Raw genomic sequence first — 10,687 nt, forward strand, 5'->3', positions numbered from 1 at the left:
ATTTGGTCTTTTGGCGCGTTGGTAAGTTATCCTCATAGAATCGTCGAAATCATGCACGCTGTTGACGAGGCTACAATGCAGCTTATCAGTCTGCTATATGGGGAAGGGTTTCACATCTTTAGACCGGATGTCCCAGTAGACCATGATGAATACGACGTCAAGATTCTCATGAAGCATCATCAGTGCTTCGGCCCATTCCCACTATCATACGAAGATATTGCAGACCAGGAAAGGCTTGCAGTTCTTGCGTGGATAATGCAAAATAGCCCTGGCGAGACGTTGAGGCCCTTTCATCTCACAACCACCAGAGAGATTTGCCAGGAAGATAAGGAGCTTGTACTAAGGACGATGAAGCTCGATCCTAGAGATAGGCCGACTGCCCGTCAGCTCTTAGAAGATACATGGTTTTGCCAACCTTAAGTTCCAAGATTCCGCTTATAGGGCCTGGTTGAAACCTCATTATATGTACAGGCCGATCACGGATCGTGGCACACTGTCCACGATTCTCCCCTCAGCCTATACCTTAGCTCAAATATGTGCGGTTCACGCCCTGCCACGTTATTCTTCCTTGCGTGGAAAATGCACGCTTTTTCCATCACCCTTATCATCAAGACAAACGCCGGGACCAAGTCTTTGGAAACCTCGACGTCTTTCTTGAAGCCTGGGCCCTGCTGGTGTGCAATATACTCGGGTCTGGTTGCGGTGCAAAAGCGACCAAAAATAAATTCGTTGACAGGGTGCATTGTGGAAATATTGTCAAGGAATGAGATCTTACTTCCAAGGTAAATACAGACAGGCACCTCTCCTGGGGCTCTTATGGATTTTCAGGCTGCGGACAATTGAGCCGCCCGAACTGGAAAGCACCTACTATGCAACAAAGGAGGGTGGAGCAAACGTATGATTCGTTCTGGGCTGCATATCTACGCGCTTTGATTCACACGCCCTGCGTCGCCTGAATTTATTCAGTCAATAGGAGCTTCCCATTGGGAATCACATTTAATTCCCGTGCTGCTGCCTGGTATGCCATCACGCGGATCCTAAATGGCGTATCCTTATCAGTATTCATCGAGGGAACTGTAGTAAGCGCACGCCTAAGAGGCGTATCTAGAAAGGCGTGACACTTTTCTCAGTTCAGTAGCCGCACCGACGGCAGATGTTATAATTCAAAAGGGTATAGCTAATTCTGAAAGATCTTCATAGGATATAGGAGAAACACTATGAATCGAATGCTATGAAAGCGAGGAGTACTACTAGTAAGACGCGAGCATTTTAATATTTAACGGTACTCCCATTTAACTTAATATCTATTCATAAAAAAAAGCAAAATCATGTGGGAGAGCCTATGTTCCAAGGAGCGGATGATGATGTCTAGGATCGGTTTGGTTCACTTGATGGCTGTCGTATTCCGAATTAATCATTGCACCACGGCCACGAAGGCAGTGGGGGATCGCTGCCCAGATTTTTGGCAACCAACTGTATCTGTTTGATAACTACTCGAGACCCTGGGCTATCAGCCTTCCCGGGTGGGACAAACTTTGCCATTGCTGTAGTTATCGAATGGACGGGTGGTACTCCATGCCGGTGATCAATCACCTTTGATAATATGTTCAGCTCGCCCAGATTGATAGGCAGTGGCTAGTTGCAGGAGACTTACAAAAACATTTTTCGACTGCCTTCATTAGGTTATTACTTTTCTCCGATAGCGGGTAACTATCAGCACCTGAGCTGATTTACACTCCCACTGAAAAACGTCTTCTTGTGCTACCGAGTTCTTCCAGGCTAGACGTTCATATAATGTATTTTCTCCGCTGGTTGGGTACGGTGGCTAGTTTAATCCCAGTTATTTAACACAAGAACGACCATGGACAGTATGAGACAGCAACCTGTTGCGCAGACCAAAGACGAACGCCAGCGCAAACCAGCCGATGATCTCATAACGATATTCGACACAGTTGCTCAACGACAGCCTAATGACACCGCCCTGGTGTCTCTTCATCAGAAAGACCACTTAGGCATTGGTGCCGTGTGCTGGACTTATTCGCAACTCCGTGATGGGAGTGTCCGCCTGGCTCATCGGTTGGCAGCCGTTGGTTTTATAAAAGGGAGGCGCATCGCTACATTCTTATACAACGAGATTGAATGGGCCGTCCTGTTCCTTGCCTGTGCCCGTCTGGGATGCCACTTTGTTCCTTTGGATCCTCGCACGCTTAACACTCCATCTGAGGCAATATATCTTCTGCGAAAGGTCTGGGCAGAGGGCATTTTTGTATCTAATCTTGCCATGGCCAAATTAGTGGAGAAGATCCTCGATACAGAATTAATGTCCCAGGTGCGATTAAAAGTCATCGTTGCGCCAGTCTCGCTGGTACAAAAGGCCGGTGGTATGTCAAGCGGTTGGAAGAGTCTATCAGCGATCATGGCCGATCCTGATCCGTCCGGGATTGTGCTGAACCAATTGAAGCACGATGATACAATCCTCATGCTGGCGACTAGCGGGACCACATCATACCCGAAGATGTGTCCTCATACATCCATCACTATCGTCACTCCAGCACTCGGATTGGTAGACCATTGGTCGCTCACGCGGGAGGATAGTATCTGCCAGCATCTACCGTCTTTCCATATTTTTAACATTGCAATGAATCTCGCCTTCTGGGTTGCTGGAGGAACAGTTGTGATCCCAAGCCCTGAATTCAACACGGCGGCAACCTTTGCAGGTCTTGCTTTTCGGTCGCGGATCTGGATCGCCGCAGTAACAACGATGATCCACGCCATGCACACATACTCGACCACAGTTGAGGAGGACCTTGCATCGCCATATGGGATTTGTCTCGGAGGAGGTCCGATTACCCCAGAGGCTTTGCGTGAGTGTAGAGCACTGGGTGCAAAGAAGGTTGTCGCGGGTTATGGAACCACCGAAGGCGTTGCGACTTTATATAACGTGATGGATGTGAGTGATCCACAGATTATTAATGTGCAAGACAGTGATGAGATATGTCTGGGGACTGCCGTGGCAGGATCGCACCTAAAAATCTGCGCGCCGGGCAGCCGGTCACCCTTGCAGCGAAACGAAATCGGCGAGCTACATCAAGGAGGATATCCCGTCTTTGACGGATACCACCAGGGTAGCGAGGAGGACAATGCGACTTGTTACAGGGAGGATACCATACCTTGGTTTGCGACCGGGGATCGTGGGTATATGGATGACGACAGTAACATTTATCTGCTTGGGAGATTCAAGGATTTGATTATTCGTGCTGGAGAGAATATCTCCCCGCTGAAGATTGAGCAATGTCTGTGCGGCCAACCTGGAGTTGCGACAGCAGTAGTGGTGGGAGCACCCGATGATATCGTGGGCGAAGTTCCTGTGGCCGTCATCGAGGCATACCATGAGCAAGACCGGACTTTCTTCCAGGGTCTTCAGGCTGTGGTAGTGCAAGCGATGGGACGATCATTTGCACCCAAGTTGGTGCTCCATCTCCAAGATGATTTGGGTTGCGAGAAGTATCCCACCACGACCTCTGGCAAGATCAAGAAGAATGTTGTGAAAGAGTGGGTGACGGCCTATCTCGGAGGATCAACGACGCAGGCCTTATCCCCCATAGAGGCAACAAGTATCTCGACAGCAAAGGTTGATAAAGACATCACCGAGAGACTCACTGCTTGCTGGTCTTCCGTCTCCGGTTTGGATCCCCAGGACATCAAACCGGACATGCCCATTCGCACTTTCACTGATAGCACAATGTTGATCCAGTTCCTTCAATTGTCCAAGAAAATGGAATGGAAATTCACACCGAAGGAATTATTGACTGCCAACACTATTTCAAAACAAGCTCAACTGCTCTCCAGAAGGCAATCTTCACGGCCAACCCTACCAGTGGCGCTGGATGGCTTAAATAAGACGATGGCCGCTAATATAAAGCCGGTGGCCACCCAGTTGGGATTGGACGCGGACGATATCGAGGAATTTGTCCCGATGACTGACCTCTTCCAGATGATTGCAGTCGACCGACCATTCCCCGGTGTCTGGGACCTGCGTATTGATTTCTTAGTCAGACGCGACCTCAGTCCAGATAATGTCGCGTCCATTCTAGAGACATGGCTACGACGACACGAGCTGCTGCGCAGCGTGGTTGTTGCAGTCGAAAACGAGCGTCCCGTTTACGCAGTGATGCAGCCCAATGAATCTTGGCTCAAACAGCAAATCATTTTCGGCCCGGAGGTTGATGACCTTCAAGAAGTGACCAAATATCAGATGGATGACTTTGTGGATTCAAGCCACGGGCCCCTTTGCAAGATGACCATTCTACCCCTCCGCCACACAGCGCGCTGTGGGATGATCATTCATATCCATCATGTTCTCTTCGATGGAATGGTGATGGGACGTTGGATCCGCGATCTCAACCATCTCTTTGACGGAAAACCTCAGCTGAACTGGTATCCTTACTGTGAATTCATGGCCAGATATGAAGCTTACCGAGGTACAATCGACGCAGTGGCGTCTATTGAGTATTTTGTCAACAAATTCAGTGGTATTTCCGCCGCAAAGGATGCCATATGGGATGTCCACCGCATTTTTCGAAGCCTCGACAAGGATTACACACCCACAGACAAGCCCGGCGCCAATATCACGCCTGCGAGAGCGAACCCCGCGACTCTACCAAATCGATTCATCCGCCTTCCAGAGCTCGCACAGATGCGATCACAGTTCGGAATATCTGCCCCCATCATTGCCCTCGCTGCATGTGCATTGATCAATTTCCGGTACACGGGAGCCCGCGAAGCGATTTTCACAAACCTCCAGTCAGGCCGATCATGGCCGTCTGATGATGGGTCCGTCGACATCGATATACTCGAAATCGCCGGGCCAACTCTACAGAACCTTCCTGTGCGAATCGCAGTTTCATCGGAAGATACCGCCCTTGATCTGCTGAGTGCGGTGAGACGGGAGCAGGATGAGATGATGCTCCACGAGCATGTTCCAATCAAGCGGGTTCATGAACTAGTATCGCTAGGGCCAAATGGAACTGAAGATTCTGCCATTCTCTGGAAACTCCTGACTAACAATCTCTTCAACTGGCTGCTAGAGACATATAGACCAGGATCTGATGATGCGCTCGAGCTGCTTTGCAATACCTCTCTCTCACGATCAGACTGGGTGTGGCTCCCCAGTCTCTCAGATGGCGATGTGATGCACTGCGGCATCCACCACGCAGATGCTGACTTGCCTGTAGATAAAGCAAACCTCATTGTAGAGGAGTTCTTGTGTGCAACGGCGTGGTTGGCCGAGCCTGCTAACGCGCAGAACCCCATTTCAGCGTGTCGGTTTGAGGGATATACGGTCGGAACCGTGAATTCAATGCATGATACACGCAAAAATCTCTGAACCCGAGATGCAGTCTTCGGATTTTCCAGAATTGGGCGGGAAACGCTCTCTTATAGACCATGTTCTTTCGGTAGAGGGTATTTAGTCTAGCCTGATATTAAGCTGTACTCAAAGCCCATGAAAGTTATTATCATTCCTCAACATTTCAAAACACGAGAGTTCCCTTCTAAATAAATTTATGCCAGAAGCACACCCTCGTAATAAAAAATGCTTTATCTCTCCAACCTGAATATGTGGTGAGACGTGAAGTTTTGGACGTCGTTTTTTTATATGGACGTCTTTTATCCACGTGACTATCAGCTGAGTAAGCATATTCTGGCTTAAAGCGGCATGCAACTATAACCGGAAGTAGAAGTAGCAACCACCCTCCTCCAACTCTGTGTATAAAGGCCTGTATACAAGTCAAGAGCAACGAACTTCAGGCTTCAGTGCATATGCTGGCTGCCGTGACGATATGCCTGCAATATAGGATGTGCCTCGCTTGTACTTGATATATACTGGCGTGTGGCTGGGGCTTTCTGGAGTCAACACGTCTGATCACCGGCTTTCTAGATAACCATGGCGACGAGACCCATTCGCATCGCAGGTGAGATGCTGCTACTGGATCATCATTTAACTATATAACGCTAAACCCCCTGCTAGGAGCGTCAGGCGCAGCGTCAGACCGCCGCCATGCGCTAGCAGACTTCGCTCGTAACCATCCACGCGACCCCATCGACGTTGTCGTCCAGGACTACATGAGCGAATATAACATGTCTGTCGCTGCAGCACGACGCATTAGCCGGTCTGAACACGCTGGTGGTAACGCTGGCAGTGAGCCGAGGCATCGGTCTGCTCGACCAGCATATGAGGTTTCTTTTTTGGAGGCGCTGGAGCCCGCATTGCTAGATATCGCGAGGTATGGCATTAAGGTCGTTACGAATGCGGGCGTGGCAGATACGGAGGCGCTGTATCGTGCTGTCGCTGCCATGGTGGAAGGAAAAGGGGTCCAACTTAAAGTATGCCATCGCGTTGTTGTCCATTATAACAACTAGTTGACGGCGTATAGGTTGCGTGGATATCTGGCGATGAAGTGCTGCATACAGTGAAAGACAGGCAACGATCTGGTGCAGAATTTAAGAATATATATACCGGTGAAGTATTATCACAGTGGCCGTTTGAACCCATCTATGCACAGGGATATCTAGGCGGCATGGGAATCGCGGCTGCACTTGGCCAGGGGGCTGATATAGTGGTCTGCGGCCGTGTTTCTGACGCTTCCCCTATCATTGGGGCCGCCTGCTGGTGGCATCATTGGCCACTGTCAGATATACATAAGCTCGCCAATGCGTTTGTCGCTGGCCATCTTATAGAATGCAGCACATATGTTACCGGTGGCAACTTTACAGGGTTCAAGCAAATTGAGGATGCCCCTGGTGATGATGGCTGGAAGAGCCTTGGATTCCCTATAGCGGAGATCTCATTCGATGGCGAGGTTGTCATTACTAAACAGAACTATTCAACCGGTGGTGCTGTGACGGTGGACACATGCTCATCTCAATTGTTATATGAAATTCAGGGGCCAGTGTATCTCAATTCAGATGTCACCGCCATATTGGATGAGGTGCACTTTGAACAACTTTCTGCCAACCGCATTGCTCTAAGGGGGGTTAAGGCTGACCTCCCCCCGCCAACCACCAAAGTAGGTATCACCGCTCGTGGCGGATACCAAGCTGAAGTGGTCTACTTCTTAGTCGGCCTCGACATAGCGGCCAAAGCAAGAATGCTAGAGTCTCAGATCCGCCACCTACTATCTCCATACTCCAAACACTTCACATCCCTCACCTTCTCAACCCTAGGAGCTTGTCCAGATGATCCCCCGAACCAGAACAGCGCTACGACAGCGCTCAGAATCCTTGCCCAGGCTCCACGGGCAGAATATCTAGCTTCCAGATGCTTTGTGCGTCCAGTCACGGACTCCGTCATGCAGTCTTACCCAGGAGCCACTTTCAACCTTGACCTAAGACAGGCCTTTCCTAAACCCGTCTTTGAATATTATGTAACTCTCCTACCACAGGCAGATATTAACCATCAAGCACATCTCCCATGGCTAAATACGTCACTCCCTATCGCCCCTCCACCAAACACTAAGCTCTACCATATTAACTTACCGTCAGCCACCACCACCACCACCGGCCCAGCCGACATCCCCTCCGATTTTGGCCCTACTACTCGCGGTCCCCTAGGATGGCTCGTCCACGCCCGCTCGGGCGACAAAGGCCCTGATGCGAACTGCGGTTTCTGGGTTCGCTCTGACTCTGAATACGCTTGGCTACGCACCCTATTATCTACACGCAAGGTACAGGAGCTTCTGGGCGGGGAATGGCGGGATGATGGGTCCATGAGCATTGAACGCTTCGAACTGCCCAAATTGAGGGGAGTACATTTCCTATTTCGCAATTTCTTGGATCGGGGAGTAGCGGTTACGGCTACGGTGGATTTTTTGGGGAAGAATGTTGCTGAGTATCTTAGGGCAAGGTGGGTGGATTTGCCTGATAAATTTTTGAATAAGGGCAGATTATAGGAAGATAGGAAGTTATGGTAAACTTTGGGTATGCCAATAATTCCGGGTAGGTCTACAATAGTACGCCGTAGGAGGGTTATTATGGGCCAACAACTATGTAGGAATTGACTAGAATCAATAATATTTTAATCAATATTATGGCGCCGCGCAATGTTCATAGATTTCGTGACAACTAATCAAACCCCTGATTGATAGTTATTTGCAAAACAAGGAACAGAGAGTAAAAATGTCATCTCCTCCTCGTACTTCTCCCACTACTAACAATTGGTGCTGGATCAAATGCATCATCATCATCGTCGTCATCCTCAATCCCATCACTCATCACACTGACGCTACGGGCCGCCCTCGTCGCAGCAGCTCGCGTAGGTCTACTGCTTGACCCGCTACCACTTGTGCCCGCTACGGTTTGGCTCTGGCTAGCTTGAGATCGACCGAAATTCAACGTCCCTTGAACTTTTTTCGTGCTAGCAGCGGTTCGCGATGCTGGTTTCCTCGTAGAACTGGTGGATGATGCTGCTTTCGACCGAGCTGATGAAGCTGGTGCTGCTTTACCTCGCGACTTCGGAGCCGATTGACGAACAAACAAGTCTTCATCATCATCATCTTCTGGGATATTGTCCAGCATAACGGCGTCGTCATCGTCGTCCGGGATAGTTTGCACGAAATCATCCTCGTCGTCATCATCATCTTCAAGAACACGATTTCTAGAGCTTCGGCCGGATGCTGCAGTCGTCCTCCCCCTGCCTCGCGCCGTCGTTGTCTTTGCGGCAGCTCGACTGGCACCTCTACCCCTGCCACGAGTGGATGTAGATGTGGTGGCTGATGCGCCTCGTCGGCGACTAGTGGTAGCAGCCCTGGCAGGAGCCTCTTGTTCTTCCTCCTCGCCATTACCGTCGGCTTCATGGTCAGAATGTAATAATGCGCCAGGTTGATCTTCCCATACGCCATCAAACTCCGTATCCCACCCATCAGGTTTAGGTTTGAATCGCTTTTTCCCGCCAGTCCGTCTACCCTTCCCCTTTGCAAACACTTCTTCCAACTGTTCTCGGTATTTATCCATGGCAGCCTGAATAACACCCTCCCGTTCATCGTCGTCGGGGTCTGCCCCGTCCTGGTCTCGATCTAGGTTCATGAGATGCTTTATCTGGCTTTCTAGAGAGTCGTTGACGAACATCTCCATCGCGTATTTGTCATCCTTGTCAACGAACTGGGAGACGGCATCTCCAAATGAGTTTTGAGGCAGGATAGTTAGGGACTGTGCTGTGAGGAACTCTCGGACTAATTGTTCCACTTTGATTGCATCGAGGGCCACGAGGTGTGAAACCGCAGATTCATCTGGAGCATCAGATTTACCACGGGCAAGAGCTGTTCCTTTCTTTTTGCGATGAAACTGCACTACATCATTCACGTTGGCAACCTTGCCAACGAACCTATTCGAGAAGCGTTGTGGGTTTTCGCAGTCAAAGTTTCCTCCGCCAGCCTTTGAAGTTTCGACTTTGACTCGAACCAGTGGGAGTGGGAATGTGCTTTCTTCGTCATCATCAACTCCTTCCCGCTGCTCCAACCATTCGTTTTTGGCCTCCTCGATCATCTCTTCAACGATACCCATCAAGAAGCGGGTTGTTTCGGTACGGGTATCCTCTTTCCTTGAGACTTTTTGCATTTCTTTCTCCTCGCTCAGTATAACCTCCCTAGTCACAAATGGACGAACAGATTTTAGGAGAATGGGTTCTGATTTGAATTCGCGCCCCGTTATGCTTAATATGGAGACATGCTTCGGTACGGCTTCACCGGGGACTAGGGACGTTGCAACCGACGAGCCTGGCTGCATGACATGGAAATTGGTTTCGGGGTTCAGACGAGGGTTTATCAGACACTCATGCTCATGGCCCCAGATAACTAGATCAAGGAAGTCCGGTAGGAATGTCTCCGGCAGATAGCCAGTCTCGGTATGGGCGTGGTGGTTCTGATGTACACTCATAAGATTGAACCAGTCCTCCTGCTGCATCGACGGCCGAAAGAACTTCACCTTGCCGTCTCGAAATGTGCGGAAGAGCCTCTCATCTCGTACGTTGCTCATCCCGAACAGAGCCAGCTTTGTACGGCCTTTCTGGAGCAGAACCGGCTTGATCTGGATGTTATCGGATTCAGGGGTTCGGCCATAGTAGTTTATCAGCCCAGAGACCTGCAGCAGGTCAAGTGCGGCCAAGTGACCCTCGCCAGAGGGATCATCGTGGTTCCCGTGTATCGAGAACACAGGGATAGCCACGTTGATGTCCATATCTTCGTAGTTCACATGGTTGAAAGCGCCCTGGAAATTCTCACTGGCATCACTGAGCATCTCAAGCTCACACGGCTTATCTCCGAAACAATTCATGCGCAAAGACCGCATTACCTGATACATGGACTTCCGAGACGGCTTGTTCTCGTGAAAGAGATCCCCGGCCAGAAGCACCATGTCGACGTCTCGCTCTTTGGCAAGGCACATCACTTCGTGGAAACTCTTCCAGCTATCATCCCCGCGAACTGGGTCGCGTTCATTGTATCCAACATGATTATCTGTTGAGACAAGAATGCGTATGGTATCCGCGTCTGCATTGTAGACGTGTCAGCACGTCATAACCAACAGTTGGACTGGAGTATATACCTGTGGGAGGCATCGTCGAGTGTCCTGTGTATGCACTTTCGCCCTCATCGGCCGTTATCCCGTAAGAACCCAAGTTGATACACGAATCTCC

The 10,687-nt window shown here is 49.9% G+C and overlaps 3 protein-coding genes across 3 annotated transcripts; 2 read left to right on the forward strand and 1 right to left on the reverse strand.

Annotated features, from left to right (window-relative positions):
* Positions 1-1,861: 1,861 nt before the first annotated feature.
* Positions 1,862-5,386, forward strand: GIQ15_00311 (uncharacterized protein; the record flags this gene model as incomplete). Its single annotated transcript, XM_033547728.1, has 1 exon — positions 1,862-5,386. The coding sequence occupies one exon, from the start codon at positions 1,862-1,864 to the stop codon at positions 5,384-5,386; it is 3,525 nt and encodes a 1,174-aa protein (XP_033408679.1).
* Positions 5,387-5,944: 558 nt separating this feature from the next.
* Positions 5,945-7,949, forward strand: GIQ15_00312 (DUF1446 domain-containing protein; the record flags this gene model as incomplete). The annotated part of the gene is made up of 3 exons (XM_033547729.1): positions 5,945-5,972; positions 6,029-6,384; positions 6,435-7,949. The coding sequence occupies 3 exons, from the start codon at positions 5,945-5,947 to the stop codon at positions 7,947-7,949; spliced, it is 1,899 nt and encodes a 632-aa protein (XP_033408680.1).
* A 172-nt stretch (positions 7,950-8,121) lies between these two features.
* GIQ15_00313 (double-strand break repair protein mus-23) lies at positions 8,122-10,609 on the reverse strand (the record flags this gene model as incomplete). Its single annotated transcript, XM_033547730.1, has 4 exons — positions 8,122-8,133; positions 8,212-8,402; positions 8,739-10,541; positions 10,597-10,609. The coding sequence occupies 4 exons, from the start codon at positions 10,607-10,609 to the stop codon at positions 8,122-8,124; spliced, it is 2,019 nt and encodes a 672-aa protein (XP_033408681.1).
* Positions 10,610-10,687: the final 78 nt, after the last annotated feature.

This window comes from Arthroderma uncinatum, assembly GCF_011692745.1.
Source record: "Arthroderma uncinatum strain CBS 119779 chromosome Unknown scaffold1, whole genome shotgun sequence".
NCBI classification, from domain to species: Eukaryota; Fungi; Ascomycota; class Eurotiomycetes; order Onygenales; family Arthrodermataceae; genus Arthroderma; species Arthroderma uncinatum.